This window comes from Thamnophis sirtalis, unplaced genomic scaffold (genome assembly GCF_051295495.1).
Source record: "Thamnophis sirtalis isolate CommonGarterSnake01/CBP01778 unplaced genomic scaffold, rThaSir2_p1.2 scaffold_3, whole genome shotgun sequence".
Lineage (NCBI taxonomy): Eukaryota > Metazoa > Chordata > Lepidosauria > Squamata > Natricidae > Thamnophis > Thamnophis sirtalis.
In genome coordinates this window covers 138229802-138255220 of record NW_028261383.1, presented here as the reverse complement: position 1 = coordinate 138255220, position 25419 = coordinate 138229802, and the positions used below count along the sequence as shown (strand labels likewise).

The 25419-nt window shown below is 42.4% G+C and overlaps 1 protein-coding gene across 2 annotated transcripts in view; it reads left to right on the top strand.

Annotated features, from left to right (window-relative positions):
• The window catches only part of MAP2K6 (mitogen-activated protein kinase kinase 6), a 116631-nt gene that overhangs the window by 80856 nt on the left and 10356 nt on the right, over positions 1-25419 (top strand). For both annotated transcript variants that reach the window (XM_087710200.1, XM_087710199.1), the window contains exons 6-10: positions 349-465; positions 3599-3650; positions 6860-6987; positions 12784-12861; positions 15324-15463. In XM_087710200.1, coding sequence (XP_087566326.1) covers positions 349-465; positions 3599-3650; positions 6860-6987; positions 12784-12861; positions 15324-15463 — 515 coding nt within the window. The remainder of the gene's footprint in view (positions 1-348; positions 466-3598; positions 3651-6859; positions 6988-12783; positions 12862-15323; positions 15464-25419) is intronic.

Below are 25419 nucleotides of genomic sequence, written 5' to 3'. Positions count from 1 at the left end.
AGGTAGACCTCTCTCTGGTTGAATTTTATTGATCAAACCGTTTTTATCTGGCAAGCAGCTTGTAAATGATTTATTTTCTCTTGGTACTATTATCTAATTTCTGGTGCCTTTTCCCCACACATCTATTGCTCATTGCTTCCATCAGTCAATCTAAATAATTCACATTCCACACAGCAGCTAAAGACTACGGTGTGTGGTAGGCCATATTGAAAATCTAACCTAAGTCGACAAGAAATTTTTGGAGGTGGTGCATATGTGTTTTGGTAAGGATATGTTTTGGTGATAGAAACTGGTCGAAGCTCAAAATCACTTATGTGTTCTCCCTTTCACCAACTCCCATTCGTCTAGGGTGATGTGTGGATTTGTATGGAATTGATGGATACCTCACTGGACAAATTCTACAAGCAAGTGATTGACAGGGGCTTAACGATTCCTGAGGATATCCTAGGGAAAATAGCTGTCTCTGTAAGTGCTCTACTTTTTAAAAATTGAAATTCTCTTTCAAAAATGATTTAACATTGCTGCGGCTGTAAGTCAGGGTAAAAGAAAAAAAAAAGAGTGTGACCACATTGCTTAGCAACAGTAGTTCTAGTAGTCCCCGTTGCTGTTGTTATTAAATGGGGATCACGTGTGTACAGTGCGTTTTAAGGGATTGTTTCTTTTACCGTATTTTTCAGAGTATAAGACACAGAAGTATAAGATGCACCTAGCTTCTGGGGAGGAAAACAAGAAGGGGGGGGGATCTGCCTCTGTCTCCTAGCAATTTTCCTCCTTGCAGCAAACAGTACAGATGATATACACTGTTTGTGGTGTTACATTTCAGACTATACTTGTACAGATGTTGTTAAAATTGATGTGGCTTTCTGGAAGTATACATTATTCTCTGCTATTTAAAAGAAAATACAATAGCACTGGGTTGCAAGCATTTATTTTAAATAGTTGCTTCATTTAGTTAAGTTGTCTAGAACAATAATAAAACAGTCTTTAAAAAATAAGTCTAATAATTTGAACATTCTATAGGCATTTATAGTATTTTTGGAGTATAAGACGCACCCTTTCCCCCCAAAAAAGTGGCTGAAAATCTGGGTATGTCTTATACGCTGAATACAGCATTTTTTTGCCTCCTGAAATTCCGCCCCTTCACCAAAATAGCCTTGCATAGCTTTTAGGAGGCTTTCAGAGAGCTTCTGGGGGCTGGGGAGGGCAGAAATGAGCAAAAAATGAACTGTTTTTTTGCTCAAATTTGCACACCCCTCCCGGGGAGCATCCTATAAGCTTCCTAATGGCCTTTTTTGACAAAAAACAGGCCAATTTTTGAAAACAAAAAACCCAGGCCATTTGTTGCTCGTTTTTGCCACCCCCCCTCCCCACTCTAGGAACACTCTACAAGCCTCCTAAGGGCTATTCATGCCCTTTTTTGGGGAAAAAAAAAAAGGCCCGTTTTGGGGAGGTTTGCAGAATGCAAAACTTTTTTTTTAAATTTGCCTCTTGAAAACCTTGGTGCGTTTTATACTCCAGTGCATCTTATACTCTGAAAAATACGGTACCTCCTGGCAGCAAACAGCTTAGCCTGATTAAAAGTAAAAAAAATCTGCCTCTGTCTCCCAGCAATTTGCCCCTTGCAGCAAATAGCAAACAGCCAGTTTCACTTTCAATTTCAGCAGGGCTTCCCTATGATCAGCTCTTTCAGGCTGCAGCAATTGCCATAGCCTATTGCCACCTCTGTAAGCCCAATTTTCTTGTTTGCTGCAAGGAGGTAAATTGCTGGGAGGCAGAGGCCAAAGGGCGGGGGCCGGTGTGGACGGGGCTATATTTGGTGTATAAGATGCATCCAAATTTTCACCCTCTTTTACGGGGAAAAAGGTTTGTCTTATACCTAAAAAATATGGTAATTAGAAGATCTGATATTGAAAATAAAATTTGATTTGGGCCTTACCCTTCCTGCTTCAAGCATGAATCACCTTAGTTCAAATCCAAATGGGTTAGATAAATGATAACAATGTTTTCTGCGTTAAATACCTTGATAATCTGAGATTTTTTTTTAAAAAAAGATTGTAATTTGTATGTTTTGGGGCAGAGTTCTATGAACTCTGGAGTGGGGAATCTATTTGTTTTGTAAAAGTAAAAATCCACCCCCCCAAAAAAAAAATTGAAAAAAAAAAGGATTGTATTTATGTTTTGCTTAGCTGACTAACTGAGGTTCTTATACCTTTCAGGAAACACTAGGGCTGAAAGTGGGGTGGGGGGAGCTATCGGTTGGAAGCCAGAGCTGTCAATCGCAGCTATATTTCCTCCTTTTCTTTCTTCATACCTCTAAAGAGCATGGAAGGAAATGCAATTATTTGGTTTTATTAGTCTATCTGTCTGCAGTCTGCAGCTTCTTAAACCCTTGAGGCAGGAGAAAGGGTTCTGGGTGCAACCTGATCTGCTTGGAGTCAGTTTGCAGACAATCTGCCTTAATTTAAAAAAACAACACACATTTGAAAATGGACTGTAGTAAAAGCAGGTGCACAGAATTATTATATAGCTATCTTTCCTTAAAAGTTTCCTGGAATACGTTGATGGAAGTGGTGGCAGTATTTTTGTTAATGGGGAAGGAACCGTTCTCAGGAAAGGAGAAGATCAGGACCAACTTAGGTACAACAAAAAATATCTGTTTAACCTTTTGACATTTCTTGTGTTTATACAGATAGTCCTTAACTTATGACCACAATTGAGCCCAAAATTCATGTTGCTAAGTGAGAAATTTGTTAAGTACACTTTGCCCCATTTTATGACTTTTCTTGCCACATTTGTTAAGTGAATCACTGCAGTTGTTAAATTAACAACACAGTTGTTAAGTGAATCTGGTTTCCCAGATTGACTTTTCTTATCGGAAGGTCGCAAAAGCTGGTCACATGATCCCAGGACACTGCGACCTTCATAAATATGAGTCAGTTGCCAAGTGGCTGAATTTTGATCAGATGACCATGGGGATTCTGCATCGGTCAGAAGTGTGAAAAACGATCACAAGTCACTTTTGTCCGGTGCGTTTGTAACTCTGAACGGTCACTAAGCAAACTGTTGTAAGTCGAGGACTACCTGTACAGTAAGGTAACTGACAATAGGAGGTGCATATTATTTTATTGCAAAGGAATTTTTTAACTTAATCCTGCTTGGTAACCAGCGCTCTGTTCATCCCCCAACTCTTTCTGTTCTGCAGGGGAAAAATAATCAAAACGGATCCTTGCTATAAAAACATTTGATTCATTGGGAGACGGCTGGAATTCTAATCAAAAAAATTTCCCCTGTAAAGATGCAGAAAGGATGGGTAGAGTCTGACCCTTGGAAAAAGGGCTGCTTATATCAACCTTTAGCTTGGCCATGCTGCAAAGGGTGTTTGGCATGAATCATGTTTTATTACGTTGGTATTAGACTGCAGGCTCAGCATTCTTCTGCTGGTTAATTACCAAGATGCCCAACCCCAGACTGTCTCTACCTGGGGTTAAGTGTTGAAAGGGTGTGTGTGTGTGTGTGTGTGTGTGTGTGAACTTGTGCCCTGAAAATAACTCTTTCTGCTTCAGCCGCTGCAGCTGATTCTCTCTCTTGTGCATTTCAGATTGTAAAAGCATTAGAACACCTACATAGTAAACTCTCTGTAATTCACCGAGGTAAGTAAGCACAAACTTGGTGCTTCAATTCTCTCACTCAGCTGTGAAAGAGGGGGCAGGGCTTTTGGATAAAAGATCTCTCTTATCATTTAACCCCCGAACCCACATATATTTGTCTCTGACTCCCACCCTTTTCCCCCTCCTCCTTCTTTTCCTTCCAATGCTTCTTGGATCTTGCCATTGACATTCAGCTCTGAAAAGCTATGGTTTTTTGTTTGTTTTAAAGAAGCAAAATCTTTCATTTAACTACCCTGGGTCCAAAGTGAACAATAAAGAAAAACCCCAGCCAACCATTTTGACTCGGGGGGGGGGGGGGAGGGGGAGCTTCCCTATGGGGATGTCACTGCAGCCCCGGGGCACTGGGCAAGTAGTGCTTTTGCATAATAGTGGCTTCCTGTTTTCCCAGATTTTTTTTTTTTCACTGAAAGCCTTTGGACAGACAGTGGAATGCCATGCTATTATTCTAAGGCGACTACTTTGTATTACATCGTTTAGGATAACGGTTTTTTATTTATTCTATTGTATTATTTTATTTTATTATTTTTTAAAAATTATATTGCCGCTTACTCAGTGGTGGTGTGGTGGTTAGAATGCAGTACTGCAGGAGTTTGATTCTGAATGGCTCAAGGTTGACTCAGCCTCCAATCCTTCTAAGAGCGGTAAAATGAGGACCCAGATTGTTGGGGGGCAATAGGCTGACACTGTAAACTGCTTAGAGAGGTCTATAAAAGACTATGAAGCGGTATTTAAGTCTTAAATTGGGCTATGGAGAGCAACTAAAGTCAGGCCAAGCTATTCTGACTTAGGGGACAAACTGGCTCATATGCTTTGATTAATCAGTAATACAACTGAAAAGTTAAATGCTGTCCTCTGGATTGTAACTTAAAATCCTGCCTCACTGTATTTTGTGGACATCCAGGATGGAGAGATTTTCATTGGAGTAGCTTGATGAGCAGATAGTTATCAAATTAAGAGCCAGTTTTGACCTCAAGGCTCTGTGGAATGCTCCCGTGCCTTAGTTCTAATCAGAGGTCCTGTTTGTCTGTTTTCACAATAAGGAAACACACCTGCCATCTTTTCTGTCTGAATGCTGTAACAGATGGTGAATCCAAAATGGATAAATTAAGCTTTGTGACTGCCATGATCTCAAATAGTGCTTGTGTCATGTTAAGCAAACCAGTGTTGCAGAGAAGGAGGCCTCAAACGTTCATGATGTGCATATACCACTAGTAATAGCACTTCTATATCATTTCGCAGTGCTTTACAGCCCTCTCTAAGTGGTCTACAGAGTCGGCATATTGCCCTGCCAACAATCTGGGTCCCAATTTTACCAGCCTTGGAAGGATGGAAGGCGGAGTCAACCTTGAGCCGGTTAGGATCGAACTCCTGGCAGCGAGCTGAAGTAGTTGAGTTAGCCTGTAGTAGTACACCATCATGATCATATTTGTAGCCCTGACTTACCGATTGCCATGTTTAGCTCAAAGTTACAATAATGTAAAAAAAAAATAGCACTGCAACCAATCCTTGAATTTTATTTATTTATTAAACAGATTTACATAGCCTCCCAACTCACACGCGGTGACTCCAGGCAGGTTTAAAAAATTTAAAAATTCAGAATTTAACCCTCCCGTTTCCCCCCACCACCACCACCACCCAAGATAGTTGACTTCGGAATCAAACAAGCCACTTGATTGGCTCCGAATGGATTCTCCAGGCCCATTAATGACCCTTGCAGCATCATGCAATCATGTGATTATCTTTTGCAGGCTTCACAACTGGTTTTTGACAAGCAATGTTCATGAAGGAGGTGGAAACAAAATAGCACATCGCAATCACATAACTTTCTTTTCCTTAGTGATTGTGGCACTTAATGACCAAGGGGGAAATGAATTTATAAGCTCGTCATGGGATACGCTTAGTGACACAGCACTTAGTGACTGAGTTGCTTGGCCCAATTGTGGTTGCTGAGTGAGGACTACTTTTATGATCATGTACTATAGTTTAGTGTGACTTGTGACATTTGTTAGTGGATATTAGAGGGCCACTTTTAAAGTTAACTGCTCTAGTGTTTAAGAAGTTGGCTTAGGAGAAGGAGGAGACCCAGGTTCTCATCCCTCCTCAGCCACTGAAACTCCCTGGCTGACTTTGGGCTGATCTCTCGACCCAATCTGCTTCACAGAGTTCTTTTGGGAAAAACAATATAAGTGAGTGTTATGCGTGCCATCTTGAGCTCTTGAATGCAAAGCAAGGTATAAATCGATTGGTCAAATAAGTACCGTATTTTTCGGAGTATAAGATGCACTGGAGTATAAGACACACCAATGTTTTGAAGAGGCAAATAAAAAAAAAAGTTTTTTCACTTTGCAAATCTCGTGAAAACGGGCCCGTTTCCCCCCCCCCCCAGGCATGAATAGCCTTTAGTGGGCTTGCAAAGTGCTCCCGGGGGGGGGGGACAACCAAGCAAAAATGGCCCATTTTTTGCGAAAACGGGCCCATTTATTGTAAGAAAAGAAAGGACATGGATGGCCTTTAGGAAGCTTATAGAGTGCTCCTGGGGGCTTGGGGGGGTAGAATTGAGCAAAAACTGGGCCGTTTTTTGCTCATTTCTGCCCTCCCCAACCTCCAGGAGCTCTCTAAAAGCTTCCTAGAGGCTCTGCATGGCCATTTTGGTGAAGGGGGTGGGGTTTCGGGAGGCAACAAATGCTGTATTCATTGTATAAGACGCACCCAGATTTTCAGCCTCTTTTTTGAGGTAAAAAGGTGTGCCTTATACACTGAAAAATACGGTAAGTATCAACAATTAACCATGTTTCATTTTGCTCCATGGAGAGAAGAAACTTTGAAAGAAAGTATGTCTTCTCAGTGCCAATTTCTAGGTTTTTCATCCTGATTAACACACAGCTAAAAGCATTTGCCATTCTGTTTGAACTCTATTCGCTGTTTCCTCAGTGTAAATTAATAGTGGAATTATTGGTAGGAATAAACGCCAGACTACAGTCTATGGAAAAATACATTTGTGTCTGTGTGTGTGCATTTTGTGTGTAGATCTTTTTATTTTAAGCCAACAAATAAACGGTGCATTGCTTTGGGTGCCCTCTGCTGGTGACAACCCATGTTGTAGCCTGCTTCCTTTTTCACCATAATCTCCAACAAGAAAAAAAAAAGGAGTGCTTGCAAGCAATGACATTCCTCTGTAATTTCTTTTGCAGATGTCAAGCCTTCCAATGTGCTGATTAATACACAAGGACAGGTGAAAATGTGTGACTTTGGAATTAGTGGGTACCTCGTTGATTCTGTGGCTAAGACAATGGATGCTGGATGCAAACCGTATATGGCAGTAAGTGCAGTGAATCGTGAAACCTTCAGGGCAAACTGTGTCACGTCACTTACTATGCACACAATGGCAGATATTTGCTTTGTTTTATCAAATTTAAGATATATACATGTTCGTGTGCATGTGCACGTGTACACACACATATACATTATATACATATACACATATTCTGTGTGTGTATTGTTCAGTCACTAAGTGACTGTCCATCTCTGTGATCCGTGTGTGTGTATGTGAGTGTGTGGGCAGTGTAGTGGTGAAGATGCTTGCCTCCCACTCACAATTCAATCCTAGATAGTTTTTCAGGGTGCAAAGAAAAGGTATCTGCTGCGAACTCCACGTGGCATCAGGAAGGGCATCCGGCCAGTAAACACTTGGCTGTATTCAGTTACCCGGACTCTAACCTGAATTAAGAGATTAGAGGGCCTTAAGAAAGGGTGTTTTTATGTATGTAGTCTACATTTCTAAGGTATTCAAGGTTGCTTTGCATCTGAACACCAAGAAAACACCATAGAAACAGCAGAAATATCAGAAAGGCAGTAGAAGAATGAAAGTCTAAAGATTTGGCTTGGTGAAAATCTGTTAGAATGACTTTGTTGGTTATCTTCTAAAATGAAACAATGTTTTAGAGTAGCTGTTTTGCTCTAAGGTGCCAGGACTGAACCTACCACATTCTGTCAATGGGAGGATCTGAAATAGAGACTCACAATATGACTTCCTGATGACCATTTCCAGCCAGTGATGTTGACCAAGTTCATAATGACCTGTTTCAAAATACAGTTCTCCACAGCTTATAATATAATACAATATAATACAATAGCAGAGTTGGAAGGGACCTTGGAGGTCTTCTAGTCCAACCCCCTGCCTAGTCAGGAAACGCTATACCTTTCTAGACAAATGGCTATCCAACATCTTGTTAAGATATATTACAACTATGGTAAGATAAGTTACAACTATGGTAGTTATGATTAACTCTAGTTCTTCTACAGTGAACTTCTAAATGAATACTGCGAAAAACCAAGATAACACCACCAATCTTGGGTCCCATGCCCATCTAACCAATTTTCATACTAGCACTGAAACTGGAGAGACAGGAAGAGATTACTGGGACCTGTCAATTCCCAGTCTTCAAAACTAGGAAGAGGACGTGTAATTATTCGGAACCACCATAGGCATAAAGTTTGCAAAACAAAACTATCGTGGCTGGCTGGTGTGCTGCTTTCCTGCCATGCATCCAGCCATAGGATTCTTTGTTGGTTTCAATTCAAGTAAATGCTCTAAGTACCTCTCTAGGATTAGACGATAGACCCAGATAGAAACTCTGCAGTAAGAACACTGGAGATAAGAAGCCACATACACATGTTCACTTTAAGCAGAAAGAATCATTTGATGCATTATTCAAACCAGAATGAGAACTTTGACTGTGCGCAGATAAGCTGATGTATCCCCCAGACTTTCCTTTTCAGAGGCAGTGAAACAGCTGGATTGGAACTCTTGATCTTTCCTTTGGAGACCCTTGAACACAGGGAGAACAGTCGCTGTGCTCAATCATATCATGGTGCTCCATGTACCTTTAAAACCCCAAAGAGCATTTAACATTTACAGTATTCCCCCCTCCCCCAAACTTTTCATCAAGTTAGACTGGCCCAGATGAGGTGTGTTAGATTCTGCCGCAGTACAATGCAATAGATGCCTTTGGGCAGTGATGTAGCACTTTCTCAGCCTTCCTGAAGGGAATGTCTGGAGTTAGGTATGTACATTAACAGTTCACACAGGGGCTGGTAATTACAGCTTCTACTCTGGCAATTAAGGTCAGCCAAAAATGATTGAAACCTGATACTATAAAATGAAAATGAAATACAGCATATGTGCAATCTGCAATGCACACTTAATTGGAAGTAAACTATCTTGAACATCTTTGTAAAAATCTGAGAGTATCATGCGACTCGGACATTATAGTTCAAAGTTGAACAAGTATATCCAAGTAATGTTTATTTTTTTGAACTAAAGAACTTGGAGAGTCTCATATTCCTTGGGAACAAGGAAGCAGTAGTTTCTCTTTTCTTGATTTTATTTCTATGTTCTTAAGAACTTCCCTCCCAATACCTTAATCTTAAAACGCATTCTTGATGCGTGACTACTAGAACTGTAGTGCCATATAAGCATTTAGTTCATTTCTTACAGAAATACATACGCTTTCCTACATTTGCTTATAGATTTCCTGTGCCTTTGGCTGGAACTCTTTCAGCTTGCACACACTGAGCCAATTGTGAATTCAACAGAAATGAATTTGTCACTGTCTCGGCTGCCTTCTATAGGTCGTGCATGGGTGGCCATGCCATCTTAATACTATAATAAACTTACCAGGATTACAGACAAATCTGCAAGGATCTTCTCCATCACAATTAAGCAAAATGCACAAACCTGTCAGTGAGGATGCTCTGCTGAGAAATTTACCAAGCATGCAGGGCTTTGGAATATTAACACTGTTGTTTTGGCTGCCATCTGTGATTTCTTCCCCTTTGAGGAGTCTTTGCAATCTGCTGCTTTTTTCTACTAGCAAGATGTGATTATTGGCTTTGGAAAGCTTGCATTCTATCCCATTAAGGAAGACAACAGCATTTTTGGTTGCCTTTTTTTTTTTTTTTTGGAAATACCCTCAAACTGGAGAACGTATAGGATGGGAGTTGTGCTAAGCGTTTGTTAAGATTGGCACCAGCTTCTCAAACTAAAAGCAAGATTCTCACCCAGCTTTGTTGGCAAGATTTATTGAACTGAAACTAATTTGTACAAGAATTTCAAGAACTGATCATACAGAACAACTTTTATCTTCTGGAATTTCTTAAGAGTGGAGACTTGGTCTGCTTTCCCTTAATGACCTTCCCATAAAGTGGTGAAGAGGCAGATATCTTTGCAGAAGATGGAAGACCTTCCATTTGCCTTTATCAAACAATTATCCTGAATCTTTATTAGCTTGTGATGATCTTTACCTCAAGCTTTCTTCACAAAACATTTTAGCCAGTCATTCTGGCAGCACTCTGTCACCTTAACTGTTAAAAAAATCATGAGTTGGGGAAGGCAAGATCTTACCCACTTCTTCCTGGTATCTGATAGCAATAGTAATAGCACTTAGACTTATATACCGCTCCATAGTTCTTTACCGCACTCTGTTCTGACCCAGCCTTCATGAGCCCCACTCAACAGCCTACTCGTGAGGAGAAACTCCTTTTTATTTAGAAAGGCAGGAATACACCGCAATCACTGACAAAGCTCCAGGTCACACATCCATAGGTGATTCACAAGCCATAGCAGTCTTTGTGTTCCCCGCAGGGAGCCTCAATTGGCACTTCAATCCCAACACAAAGAGTATTGACCAATCTGGTTAGTGGCAAGGAAATCCTGTCGAGGAATCCACCGGAGGGAACTCTTCTGGAGCATGAACAAATGTCACCAACAACCATGCCTCCCACACACCTCCTTATATCCCAGCCAAGGAGGGGCTTGTTAACGTCTCCTCCTTTTCCTGGATAGCTGGCTCTGCATTGATCTCCTCTCCACACTTCTCCGTGCATATGTGCATCTGGGACAGGATCCAGCTGTTCCTCCCACTCTGCTTCTCTGGGTTCAAAATTCTATTTAGGCTTGATTTTAACGAGTTTAATGATTTATGCATATTTTTTATAATTTCACATAGTTCTTCAAATTCCCAGCTTTCCATGATGTGCAGTTCTAAAGTTACAGTTAGTTAAACAGTTCTTATTTCAGAGTTCTGGCCCACCTTAAATTTATCTACTTCAGCTGCTGTGGGGAAGAGCGATGGGAGCCATCTTAGTCTTTTGTTCTTCCTTAATGTCCAGTTCCAAAATTGCAGTTAGTTATACAAGTCTTATTTTGAGGGTCTGATCCACCTTAAATTTCAACTACTGTGAGACCGGAAGAGAAGCCGGGGGCATCTTATTCTTTTGCAGAGGAAAAAAAAGGACAAAAGGGGGGTGGGGGGGAGAACCCTCGCATTTCCCAATTCTTGACTCTAATAATTCTTTGCCCTGTCACCTTCCGCCTCTGGTCAGCCACAGCTGCTCAAAACATACCAATTGGAACAAACTTGCAAACAGGCAGATTTAGGTATGTTTCTCTTTTGCCTCCTGCTTTCCCATATTCTGATTTATCACAGTTGGTTAATTAGAACTTCCCGCACAGTCAAGGTTAGGTTATCAGTTATCAGTGAGAAGAAGTGCCTTTTTTCTTGATTTTTTGGAGTTGCTTCAAAGCAAAGTAAATCCTTCGGAAAGTTTGGTTTCTATTTCAAAACCAAAACCAAATTTAGAGTTTATATTTGAGTGAGTTTGTCACTTCTCTGCTTTCTCCTTTTCTGTCCGAATTTGTTTCAAGCAAAATAGCTTTTTTTGGGGGGTGGGGGTGGTTCAACCCTCTATTTCCTTTCTTTCTTTCTTTTTTTAAAATCCCGGTCTGACCATCAATATTATTTATGCTCTCAAGATTTCTTTGCCTTTACCAGGTTTGATTTATGGCTGTGGGTTAGATAAATTTTCTTACCAGTCTTTCATCTCTTCCTCACCCTCCTGTTCATTTACTTAGACAGGAAGTCAGCATCTTGTCAGCCATATTGCAGGCTGCCGCCCCCACTTCGATTCATAAGGCAAATCTCCGACCTGTTGCCTCCCTCTGGGTCTGATGAGACTCTGCCTTTCTTTGCCCCTCCCCCCTCCAGGAGGGTTCTGATCCAAAAAAGGATCACCGGAGTAAGTTTGTCAGACAGGGTTCATGTGAGGCTCTTCAGATCTCACATTCCCCATGTTTGTGCAACTGGAGAACTTCCTGTCGAATCCCCCTATTACCAGTACTTTGATTATTGTAGAATAAGGGGAAAAAGAGAAAAAACAATATCTTTGTTGATGTCAAAAGTAATATGGGGAGGGATGAATGTGTCCATTTGTGCAAATGTTTGGGGGGTGAGCAAAGGCAAGCATTTGTAGACCCTTTTTGTCTTAATTGTTCTTGCCTTTTGGAAGCTCTGTGCATGCGCACAGTGGGAACAGGCTCACACTGTTCTTCTGCCTCGCTGGTGTCATGCTCCGGAGGTTCTGGAGGCAGCACATAACTCCCAGATGGCCCTGGCCCCCACTCTGCCTCCGACGCAGAGCCCTCGTCCGAGCCTTCGCAAAACTCCAGGACTGGCCCATTTTCCTCCCCAAGCTCCTCACTGTCTGACTGCTGCCAGCTCTGCAGGCCACCAGCAGACCACAACACCTTCTATCCTAGAAAGGGATGCAAATTGCTGTTTGTAACTAACCTGGCTCTTGTAAATATACTGTCCTGTGCTGTTGCATACTAGATTGTAATACAATTTGGCTACTTTGCCTTTGACTCAAAGCATATTGTATAGACCCAGACCCAGTTTAAGTTGATTTAATAACAGTTTGGCCTATGAATGTGTTACGTTTGTCATAGCAGTAGTAGAACATTATTTCATTCCCTGAGTAAACACTTAAAACTAACTATCGTGTTTCCCTGAAAATAAGACAGGATCTTATTTTCTTTTTACCCCAGAAATAAGCACTTGGCTTTACTTTCGGGGAGGTCTTATTATTTTTGAGGTGCAGGAGGTGGCGAGTGTGGTCACCTCATGGCTGCTGCTGCACTGCAGTATTTTCGGGGAGTGCTTATTTTTGCACATGCGCTCAAAAGCCCAATTGGGCTTATTATCTGGGGAGGTCTTATTTTCAGAGAATCAGTATATATCAATTTAATTTTCTCTCTCTCTTTTACTCCCCATTCAAGCCTGAAAGAATCAACCCGGAACTAAACCAAAAAGGATACAGTGTAAAATCTGATATTTGGAGTCTGGGCATTACAATGGTAAGAATACATTACTGAAGAATGATGCCGGGAATAATTTTATTATTTATTCTTTTCTGCTGACTTTTGCAACTCAAAATCCTTGTAATCTGAAATGGCTTTAACTGCATTTAAATTAAGAAGGTCTGTAGCCTAAATGTACAGTTTCAAAAAAAGGGGGAAATTGCATGGAAGATTCTTGAGTGAATTGATTGTGTTCTGATGGCAAGTCATTGTAAAAGAATTTAGAACTGACCTTGGAGAAGGGATGAGAGAGCGCGACTATGGGGAGAAGGAGAGTGGGATTTTAAAGATGGACCAAAAAAGGAGAAAGTGTGAGAAAGAAACTCAAGGTAAAGCTTGTCTTGACTTTGTTGAGTATAAAATGAGAGAGAGAGAGAGGGAGGGAGAGAGAGAGAGGGAGAGAGAGAGAGAGAGAGAGAGAGAGAGAGAGAGAGAGAAACTTTAAGAGGTTTTCAAGACTCAACTCAGTTTCTCTTCAAGAAGAAAGACACCGTAGCAGGCCTGTCAAACTGGCGGACCACGGGCTGAATGTGTCACGCACAGGCCATGTCCACCATGACTCCGCAAAGGCAAAAAACATCACAATACCTCACAATAAGTCATGACATGATCGAGTTTAACAGAGGTGCAGTAGGGATTCAAGGAATGCTGCTTTATTGTTGAATGGTACCATAGAATCTTGAAAACCTATTTTCTGAGTCCCATTTTGTATGAAACAAAATTAAGGTGGGAATATTTTGAGTTTCTTTCTTATAATTCCTTCTATCTCTGGACTATCTCCTGTCCAGGTTTCTCCGCCTCTCATGATTTGCTCCTGCCTTGCTCTGCCTCTCATGATTTCCCAAATTCTGCTCTAAATTCCTTCAGGGTCACACTCTTCCCTTAACAGAGTGACCTCCCGTTACTTGCCCCAGCTTCTGCCAACCTAGCAGTTCGAAAGCATGTAAAAATGCAAGTAGAAAACTAGGAACCACCTTGGTGGGAAGGTAACAGCGTTCCGTGGTCCTTCGGCATTTAGTCATGCCAGCCACATGACCACGGAGACATCTTCAGGCAGTGCTGGCTTTTCAGCTAAAAAACGGAGATGAGCACTGCCCCCTAGAGCCAGAAATGACTAGCATGCATGTGCGGGGAAACCGTTACCTTTTACCATGAATCCCCACAGTTTTTTACACCCTTCCAAAGGTAAGCATCCTTTTAGAAAGCATCCTGACTGGCTGTTATTGATTGACTGATAAAAGAGTACACAGTTAGTTCCTGACCCATTCTCTCTCTTCCCATAACTGTTTGAATTCAGCTGCATATAGAAAGACGACGTTTAGCTTGTTTTTATTTTGCTTGTCTTGTTTGTGTTTTGGGAATCTGCCTGGTTTCTACCCTTTAAGTGATTTAAAGAGTGGTCCCTCTTCTCACTCTCTCACTCCCCCCCCAACTTATTGGGTTTTTTTTGCAAAATAATTGTATTTTCTGGGCAAAAGCCAGAATTTATTGTGCATCACCCTTATGCAATAGGGGTGAAAGAATAAACCGTTCAGGGAAGCCTGGTCAGGGAGGGGGGGGGGGGGGGGAAGCAAACCCTTTCAGAGTCAGAATTTACCCAGCACTATGTTAGCTATAACAGCATAATTTATAAACAACTCCCCAATTGGTCCATGTGATTGGCAAAAGAGTTTATCCATTTAAATTTAGAATGGGCTTTTTATACTTTCTTCAGAAATGGAAGAATCTTAGCAGGTCCAGCTATCGTCCTCAGCCATAGTTCTGCATTTGCTTGTGATGAATATTGAAAAACCAGGCAGCAGCATACGTGGGTTGCGTGTCTGCAAACGGGGGGGGGGGGGGGGAAGCCCTATAGCAACCATCCATCACAAAGCTCGTTCCATTGGCACCATGCCCGCAGGAGAGAAATACGCATTTGGGGTGAACATTAAGGTTCCTGGTAGCAAGTCATAATTCTCTTGGGAACGATTAGTCCCCTTTTGTTGCAACAGCCCTCGTGGGCTGGGCAAAGAGAGGAAAGTAGACTCTCCCCTGGCACCCTCGTGTCTTCTAGAGAAGCTGTGGGTACGTGGCACAAACCAGAAGAACTCGCCTCACATATTTCAAAGCTGCAGCTTTGAAATATTCCCAGAGACACGCTGTCTCCAGAGACTTGCACAGACTGTGCCTCAGAGGCACCAAATGAGCCCAGTGTTTCCAAGGAAAAATGGAAGAGGGAGGGGGGTGGGAGAAAAGCACAGCCTCTGGCGCAGAAATCACAAAAATAAAATCCAAACGAAGTTGTAATTTCAGCTCTCAGCCTGCAGGTGGCAGCGTGCAACAACATTGGATTGAGTTTGGGTCCTCTTTAGCAGTAGCCTTTTCATATTTTTCTTTGGGCAGGCATGGGGGAGAGGGAGGGGGAGAAGTGTCTCCGGAAGATGTCTTGATGTCTCCCTGTCTTTTGTTTTTGGACCTAGATTGAATTAGCAATCTTGCGGTTTCCGTATGACTCCTGGGGGACGCCGTTCCAGCAGCTCAAACAGGTAGTGGAAGAACCATCACCACAGCTCCCTGTAGACACGTTTTCAGCTGGATTTGTCGATTTTACCTCACAGTGGTAAGAACATTCTCCCTGAATCATGGAGAAGTCAGATACCGCTTCATTAACCTTTGAATTTGCTCACATATTACTGGGGGCATACAGGTGTACGCTGACATGCTGACCAGAGATAAATGCAGCTTAACATCAGGCAGTTGCTTCCAAAATGCACTGCAATCCCCAAATGAGAGAGGATGCCTAGATTGTCTCTAAAATGTGTCATTTCTCACAAAAGGAGAAATTGGCAAAGGGAAAAAAAACCCAGTTGCTTATGAATTGCTTTCTAACTTTACCCCAATCAGTCTTTTAATACAAATATTGGAACAGGAGTGCAGTAGTTGTTCAGGAAGGTAGTAAACATGTAATTTGAATATCAAGTTATACATGTTCTTGTTTTTAAGTCCTACAATGCTTATCCTTTGAAAATGAAGCATGGATGAAAATGGGCACAACACTAATGGTCTCTGCTACTCAAAGTAACATTTTTTTTTGTAATAAAAAGTTTTTTATTAGATAAACATTAAAAACATTGGACATAGTGCAACATTTCTGGCATAAACATTTCCATATAGTGATTGGATTTTACAACAATTACATTTTATATCCATTACATAGGTGTATGTAGTCAGTCAGTTGATCCTTTCTTTTATATAATTACTAATCGTACAAATACATATTCAATTCCTACCTATCACACATTCTTGATACCATATTTTTCAATTCTTAACTTGTCTGTGTTTTTCTGTCCCGGCCTTTTCCCCTAATTTCTAACCATTGGTACCATTTGTCCCAGATTTTGTGATATTCTGTCTCACCCCAGTCTTTGAGTTCTAGAGTCAGTCTGTCCAATCAACTAGTTCTAACAACCATGCTAACATTTCTGTTGTGTCCCCTTCCTCTTTCTCTGTCCTTTACTGTAAACTCTGTCCTTTACTGTAAACTGTAATGTTCTTAGGGCTGGGAACAGATCTGTTAACTTGTGTTCTTAAAGCATTAGCTTTACATTATGTGATGTGTGGAATATTATTCTTGAATGAGAACAATTAGGCACCCGCATATCTGTCTCTGGTCTTCACAGTTTTCTCTTTTCAAAACAGCAGAAAGGTGGGTGGGCTAATTGATTTTGCAGTTCTGCTCAGACCTCCAGATGTATTGGCACCTAACTCACAGTGCTGCAGACCTGTCCATCCCATTGGATTGAGTTTCTCCCAGAACCATGAAGGATGCTTTCTTCCAGATGTCCGGTTGCAGCTGTATCATTATTATGCCTTGTAAAAAGCTCTTTCTACAAAAGTGTCCTGCTCTTTTTATTCTTTCCAACCCAGAGTTAGTAACCAAATAAGCTAAAGACTCTGCCTGTCCATAAGCACAATAACTATCTAAAAACAGAACAGAATGCAACCAGATTTGTAAGGGGAAGCCAACAAAGGAAAGATTTTGGTTGAAACTGGCCAAACTTGTCCAGGGGATGCGAAAAACAATTCCTAATGGAGTTATGTAACATTTTGGAATTCTGCTGACTGCTTATTTCTGTCCCCACTTTTTAGGTGACACAGTGTCACTTGCAACCTATCAGACCCAACCCAAGGAAAGATACACAGCTATCTTCAAACACAGAAAGAGAGAGAAAACACGAGTGGTCCTCGACTTAGAACATAACTGAGCCCAAACTTTCCGTGGCTGAGCAAGACAGTTGTTAAGTTAATTTTGCGCCATCTTGCAACCTTTCTTGACACAGCTGTGAAGTGAATTTGGCTTCCCCATTGACTTTGCTTAATCAGAAGGTCGCAGAAGGTGATCACATGACCCTGGGACATTGCAACAGTCATAAATCCATGCCAGTTGCCAAGCATCTAGTTTTTTTGATAACGTGATCATGGGCTGATGTAACGGTTGTAAATGTGAAAATTGTCATAGGTCACTTTTTTCAGAAGCGTAACTTTAAACAGTCACTAAAAAAATAGTTTTAGGTTGGGGACTATCTGTACTTTATTATACTGAACAAAATACAGACACCTCCTATGACTGCCACTAGCAAAGATGTTGGAAAGAATTCCAACCTCTTTATCTTTCCCTCCATTGATATGTTTATGATTAAATATGTTCATTGGAAGTATAGCTGGCAGATATTTCTAATGAACGCATCATTTTCTATTCTAACGTTAAGGGAGATGAGCAGTCTAGAAACATGAAATATAAATAAATAAAATCAAAATAAATGTTGACACTTGCTCATAAACTAGAAATCCCAGAATATAAAACAAAGCTTGCACGGGGCAATAACCCATATTACATAAAAACAATAGCAACGCTAAAGTATTAAATACTGAGTGTTCATTCTGAATTACTCCTAACCTTGTAATAAACAGTGCCAAACAAAATAAGCAAAGGAAAAACAGATGAATGTTGTGAAATGAAAAATCTCAAACCTCTTAAGTGTTTCAAAACTGTTTTAGCATAGCAGGTTTCCATATCCTTGAAAGTTTGGGTGTCATGCACAGTCTTCTGTTCATTTTCTTGTTTGCCAAGGATAAAGTGGTCCCCAGCAAGAATCAGTAGTAGAGAGTTCAGATTGGATCAGCCTGGAATTAATGGGAAAGATGTAACCACGCAGAACATGTGAATCCTAATCTCTGTGGCCTGTGATCATTGCCTGTAAATAGTGAAGGTTAAATTTAGTGGATCTGAATTTAGGAAAAAGGAAATATTACCCAAAAAACTATTGAGGTGGGAAACACAAAAAACAGAGAAAGGTTTACAAAAGTTAAGATGGAGTGAGAATGAGGTTAAAACAATAGGAGAAAGAAAAACAAAGGGAAGTAGAAGATGCATACATAGAAGGAAATAGAAGTTGGTATCTTATATCAAAAGTAGTTATATATATTCTTAATTTCCCACTTAGAAGGCAAAGCATTGGCAAAAGAGAAAGTAGGCTTAAATTATTGTGCTAAAATGATGAGCTGGCTCTCTATCTTGGACTTCTTCTGAAATCCTGATTAACACATTGCCCCCTAGAGTTGTGGGTCGATTTGTTATTATTGTTATGTCTTGTGTTGGTTTCTGTTTAGGCCTGTTGGATTTATTGTAATTATTTTCTGTAGAGACTTTTACTCTCATAAAGTTATTTTGTATTTTTTTTAATCTATATTCTTTGAGCCTAGACAAGTTTAGAATAAAATTACTTTGCGAAATCTGTAAATAGTGAGGTGGCCACAATAAGATTGCAACCAATAGTAGGTCTTACTTATATTATCCTGTCAATCTTGGAAGGTGACACATTATACCCAATCTTTGCAAGTTTAGCTTCCTGAGTTCTGATTGTTTAAGGATTTTGTGTATAAATAAATACAAATAATTTTAAAAAAAGAAAAAAGAAGACAATTTTTCCGATCTGTTTTTTTTGGGGGGGGGGTTAAGCTGGAAGTGGGTTTTTAGTGGACATTCATCCATGACTATTAAAGAATCACCTTGAAGCTTTCTATAAAAGCTTCATTGTTTTGTAAACAGTCAGAAGTCCTCAAAGGAAATGGTCAAGGTACAGTAAGATTTTTTACTGTTTGCTTTACGCAAACTGGCTTTACTTCCACTGCCCTCTTCCTGAGCTAAGCCATGTGTGTCTGAGTGAACTTTTCCTAAAGGACTATTTACAGTGGCTTTCAGGAAATGTCACATTGACCTCCCAGAAGATTATGGAGGAACTGAGATTGGTTTCTCAGAGTTTTAAGCCATTTTGGGGGTTGGGCAAAATACCCTCAGAAATAAAATTGTGGTAAGAAATACTTAATTCAATTAACTATTAAAATTAGGGAATTAAAATTAGTGTGGAGAAAGCAATGTAGTTCTCTCATTTCTGAAGTTTGCCCATAAGAGTGACATGAAATGGAATTCTGCTCTTTTCTTTTGTCAAACAGTACTTAGCAATATTCCTCGCGTTGCTTTGGAGGGATTATATATATTTGGGAGCATTCATCTGGAACTGCAGAGCAGCCCCCACTGAGAATGGAAAAATAAAAAGCTTGATGACTAACTTTTCTATAATATAGCTCAAATCTGTTCAAAGTAGTTGGTAATATGGTGGTGGTTTCCTGAATTCTGTGTCTCATAGTATAAAAAATAATGTATCCAACTTCATTTTCCAGTAGAATCGAGGGAGGGGTTACGTATGGGTATTGTCACAGTCTGATTGGTCCATAGACTGAGGGAAATTTCTTTAATATTCCTCCTTTCCCATTGGCTCCCAGTTTCCTCTCAGTCTTTTGGTCCAAGCACTGTTGTTTTGGCTCTTAGGTAGGAAATTTTTAATAAATTCATTATAATTGATTATTTGATTCGATTGATTAGTTTCTCTAAATTCCAAATTATATCAGCTGCGGCCCCAGGAGTAGTCTTTTCTGCTTCGTGCGGCTGGGGAGAGCCCTTCGGGGCATTGCCCTCCCACTCCGTGGGCCAGGAGCCCTGCTCTGATCCTCGGGCTGGCGGGGGTGACAGGCTTCAAAGCGCAGCTCCTGGGAGCTTGCTGCAAGCCGCAAAAATTTAAAAAGAGACTCCGCGGCTTTTTTTCCAGCGCTGAGAGCCTCGGAGCGCACGGAGATTCCCCAGCGCGCCATTCTCCTTGACTCAGTTGCTGCCTTCTGCTGCGCTGTCCCCGATCAGCAAGGGGCCGCGGCGATTAAAGGACGAGTCGTGGCTCTTAAAAGGCAGGCCACGGCCATTCCAGACTTCTCGGCAGTGCATTTGGAGGCTCCGGCGGCCATTTTAAACTGCGCCACATGCAGAAAGCCGTCCGAGGAACCGCATGGCCGCCCCCAAGCTCCTGCATCACGGCCACTAATTGAGGCCGGCAGGACATTGTCCTGAATACAGATTTGCAGCTCCCGTAGGCCAAGGCATCAGTGGAACCTACAGTGGCCTTTGAATCTGGACACGTGAGTGTTGCGATGGCAGCAAGATCTGAGCCTCCTCAGACCCCATTAGAAGCCTCCAACGAAGGCAGGGAAGACCAAACAGATAGGTCCAGAATGAGGGCTGCAGCCTCCAAAACTATGGCAGCTCAGCGCCCTTACAGAGCAGCAACAAGGGATGAACTTAGTAGACAGAGAGCTCTGGAGAATACCATAGTCAGAGCAGAAAAGCAGACCCAGACCACCAGGCTCTGTTTGGCCAGCAGATCCAGGTCCCCCATCAGACCTTTATCCACCCAGTTGGGCTCTCCCCGGAAAGGGTTTAGTCCTTCCCCTTCAGTCTCCCCATCTAGACCCCATAGGTATTCCAGGCAGGGGGCTTCCCCTTCCCCTTTTATATCCCCCAGAGACGTTGGGGGTGGGGAGGTGGACCCCTTGGAGGGTCTTTCTAGATCTTACCACACCTCTGCAGGGTTAGCTCCCTAAGATCCACCATTACCAGGCCCATTGCAGGAGGATCTTGAAGAACTAGATCTTCTGCCCGAAAGTATTAAATGCCTCATTTCTTCAGCCATCTCACGTGGCATAGCCAGCATGTCCCGGAGAGACAGGGCCCCTCACTCTGGCAGGGCACCGGGGGTTCATAGGCAGTAGCATCTCAGGCCCCCATTCCCCTCCATGGTCAGTGAAGGTTCCATTTTGGGGGAGGACAATCACTACGATATGGGCTTCTCAGAGGATGAGGATTCAGTTCCTCCAGATCCCCCCACCTTTCTGGGTCTTTTTCCACCAGCCATGTTTAAAACTCTGCTACACAAGGCCAGGAAAACAACTAAGATTGGAACTGGGGATCCAACGTTCCCTCAGCCTAGGGACCCCGATCTGGCTATGTTTTCTAACACCACCACAAACAAGGAGGATATTCCTGCTCCCCCCCCCCCCATTCCTTGACATAGTAAAGAACCAGTGGGCCAGTCCTTCCACCTTTTCAAATCCGGGCAGCAGCAATCGCCTCTTCTACAATGTGGAGCAGGCTTTTGCCCAGGTCCTGCAATTGCCAGCAATCAATACACCAGTAGCAGCTCTGGTTGCCTCCTCCCCTGTAGTTTCTGGGGATGCGGCTGATAAGATGAAGCCGGAGGACAAGCATGTGGAACTTACCTTGTGTAAGAACTTTAACGCTTCTGCCTGGGCAATCAAATCGGCAGCGGCGGCCTCTTACTTTAACCACACAACCGTTATGTGGCTCCGTCAACTCCAGGAGCGTATTCCGATCCAGGATGAGCTTCTGCATCAAGACATAACTAAGATCATAGCAGCCTCTCAATTCTCAGCCGATGCAACCCTGGATGCCGTTAAATTTGCCTCCAGCACTCTGGCCATGTCAGTCACCTCCCGACACTTGTTGTGGTTGCACAGTTGGCAGATGGACAACAAGGCCAAATGGAATTTGGCTGTCGCTCCTTACACAGGTGCTAATCTTTTTGGGGAATCTCTAGATCCTATCTTAATAGAAAATAAGGATAAGAAGAAGGTCCTTCCATCCAATACCAAAAAGTCAGACACTCGCCCGGCCCCCTATTGTAGGCCCTCCTATAGGGCACCCGAGCATGATCACCAGCAGAGATACAACTCCTTTAGACCAGACAGACAGTTCCAATGCCCGTCTTACCAGGACTGTAGCAGGTACCAGGGCCAGTCTAGGCGGCCCTTTCACGGAGGGGGCAGCCGTCCCTTCCGCAGGGGGAAATGACTCCAACCCAGATCTTCCCATAGGCAGCCGCCTGGCTCACTTTGCGGATCAATGGGACTGGATCACCATGGACGCCTGGGTCAGATCCATCATCAGGCTCGGTCTGCGGCTGGAGTTCCTCTCTACCCTGTCACAGCCCTTCAGAATGTTCCCTCCCTCCCGGGACCCGGAATGCCGACGCTTAATGTATCTGGCTATAGATCATCTTCTCGACATTTGGGTGGTGGAAGCTCTTCCACCGGCGGAGCGCGGATTGGGCCATTACTCCAACCTGTTCGTGGTTCCGAAGAGATCTGGGGGCTGGAGGGCAATTCTGGATCTCAAGCGCCTGAACCAATGTCTAGTTTACAGGCGCTTCAAAATGTTGTCCCTCAGATCCATTCTCCAGGGGATCCATCAGGGGGATTATTTGGCCTCGGTAGACCTAACAGAGGCCTACCTTCACGTTCAAATTTTGCCAGCCCACTGCAGGTACCTGAGGTTCTTACACGAGGACCTCCACTATCAATACCACGCCCTCCCCTTTTGTCTGGCCTCAGCTCCTTGCACCTTCACAAAGGTCCTCGCAACATTGGCGGCTCACCGGTTCTATCAATATATCAGAAGCAAAACAACTACTATTAAAATTAGGACGTCATGGTTTACTTCGATGGCAATAGATCATAATACAGGAATACTGTATACATATGGTAAATTTGTTATAAGTACAATACTTTGTACTGATTTTTAGTAGATTTTCTTTTTGCATTTTCTATATTTTTTTTCTCTCTGCATTTTGAATTTATATTAAGTTAGGTACTTGGTAATGTTTGTTAGAGCAACTCAGTGGTTAAGACGCTGAGCTTGTTGATCAGAAAGGTGGGCAGTTTGGCGGTTTAAATCCCTAGTGCCGCGTAACGGAGTGAGCTCCTGTTACTTGTCCCAGCTTCTGCCAACCTAGCAGTTCGAAAGCACATAAAAAATGCAAATAGAAAAATAGGAACCACTTTGGTGGTAAGGTAACAGCGTTCCATGCACCTTAAGCGTTTAGTCATGCCTGCCACATGACCACGGAGACGTCTTAGGACAGTGCTGGTTCTTTGGCTTTGAAACGGAGATGAGCACCGCCCCCTATAGTCGTGAACGACTAGCACATGTGCGAGGGGAATCTTTATCTTTAATGTTTGTTAATAATAATTCATGATAGATAGATCAATAGATAGATATCAAATTCTACAAAAAACATTATCCATATAGCATAAACCAGGTGTCCCTAACTCCCAGTCCTTAGACCAGCAATGGGCTGTGGCATGCCAGAAACCGGGCTGCGCAAACAAGGAAAGCCCCATCTATGGGATGTACACAATACCACACCCTCTCTGATCTAGGGAAAACCTCTCCATGGAACCGGTCCCTGGTGCCTAAAAGATTGGGGGGTGCTAGCATAAACCATCTTTGGAAAGCAACAAACCAACAGACATTAGTCTACAGCAAAAGTATTTTCAGGATGAACTTGGATAGGATTCAATGCAAATTTTAAAAATAATCCATTTTGTCCACGCACGGTCTCTCCTGTCAGTTTTGATAAGCCAAGGCAGCGTGTGCATATGCGACTATGTGACTCATCGGCTTTTGTTATTACACAGCAGAAGCGCTTCCGTCCACCTGAGCTCTGTGATGAAGCAGCAAGAGATTATCAGGAAGTACCCATTCAGCAAGCATCCTTATTTCTTCCGGGCCTGATAAATCCCAGCAGAGGGTGTGTGTTTGCTGGAGCTGATGAACACACTTGGCTTTCTCATAATGTGGCTCTTTATGCCTCCTTCCCCTCCATGAACTCACGCGTATGTGTCAGGATCTTTTTCAAGTTGCTCCAAGCATCTTCCCCATAAATACCCTGCCAGGAAGAGAGTGGCTATTACATCCTGTCTTCAAAGCTCTTTTTTTTTTTTGGTGGAAAGAGACTGAAATAAACTTTTTGCCTCTTCATCTCACCAGCCCCGTAGCCCTCAAGTGTTTCCAGCCAGCCGTTGTAGTAAAGCTATTTTCAGAATGGAGGATCTTCACAACCATCAATAATAACAAACTCCATATTTAGTCAGTAGGTTAAATAAATTGAATGTGGAAGGCAAGCCTGCCCTGTATTTTAGAGCCAGTAATGAAATGTTAGATGCATCAGCTCAGCGCTTAGTCAAATATTTGAAGACCAGCATTATTGTGTCAGATTTGTACCTGTTTCCGCAAGGCATCTTTTAGAACTGCAATTTTCAAAGAGAGAGCCATTAATTCTTTTACAGAACGTAGGTCATAAAACTTGTCTTTACTTTCCATCCTAAGCATAGCTTGCAGTCCTAACTTCTTTTTATCCTTTATACACATGAAAGTGTAATTGTAAACTCACTGGGGAGATAGTTCTGAAGGCTTTTCTTGCTGATTACCCTGATATCCTTAATTGCTGGGCATGAATACCTGTTATAAGCAGACCTGCTTATATAACTGGCCCTGGAAGTTAGAGCCTTGCCCAATCAGGATTCCATCTCATAGGGTGTTGAGTGGGTTTGGGGGGAGGGGGACATATATGCCTACATTTCTGCAACAGATATATGGGCCACACTTCAGCCCATGGTTATCAATAATAGGAGAAGCTGCATGGCTGAGTGATGCCACTTTGCTCCCTGGTAATGATGGTAAATGCATCATGGTTCTAGTAGATGGGTCAAATTTGAACAGCATTGACTTCATGAATGAATATAGGACAGGAGCTGGAAGTCATCCTCTAGAACAGGGGTGTCAAACTTGATTTCATTGGGCTGTGTATAAAGGCTGTGTCAGGGTTGTGTTTGACCTTAGGGGTGTGGGGGGCGTTGCCATGCTGGGTGTGGCCAGCTCGATGTCACTCGTGTCCATGCCGCCTGTAGCAGCACAAGCGCTCTGTCAGTGAAAACAGCATTTTCTTTGGCAGAGTGTTGCAGGATGCCGTCTTATATATGCAGCCTTCCCGAGCTCTGCTTTTGCTGTCAGAGGCATTGCGGGCTGATCCTTCACTGTTCCCAGGGCAGCCCTAGAGACCAGATCTAAGCATCCCATGGGCCAGACCTGGCCTGCGGGCCTTGAGTTTGAGACCCCTGCCCTAGGAACTCAAATAAATACTGTTCCATATCACCTGCATCAATTGTGAAAGACATGCAGGGAAAAAGAAGAGACTAGAAGAGCTTTCCATTTAGTATTGCTAGATGTCTTTGGTCTTAATCAACTGCAAGTCCAAAATCACAGCATACATTAGTAATGTGCCAATCAAGTAATTTTGCAAGGATCTACTCCTGGATTTCATGTAGAGGCAA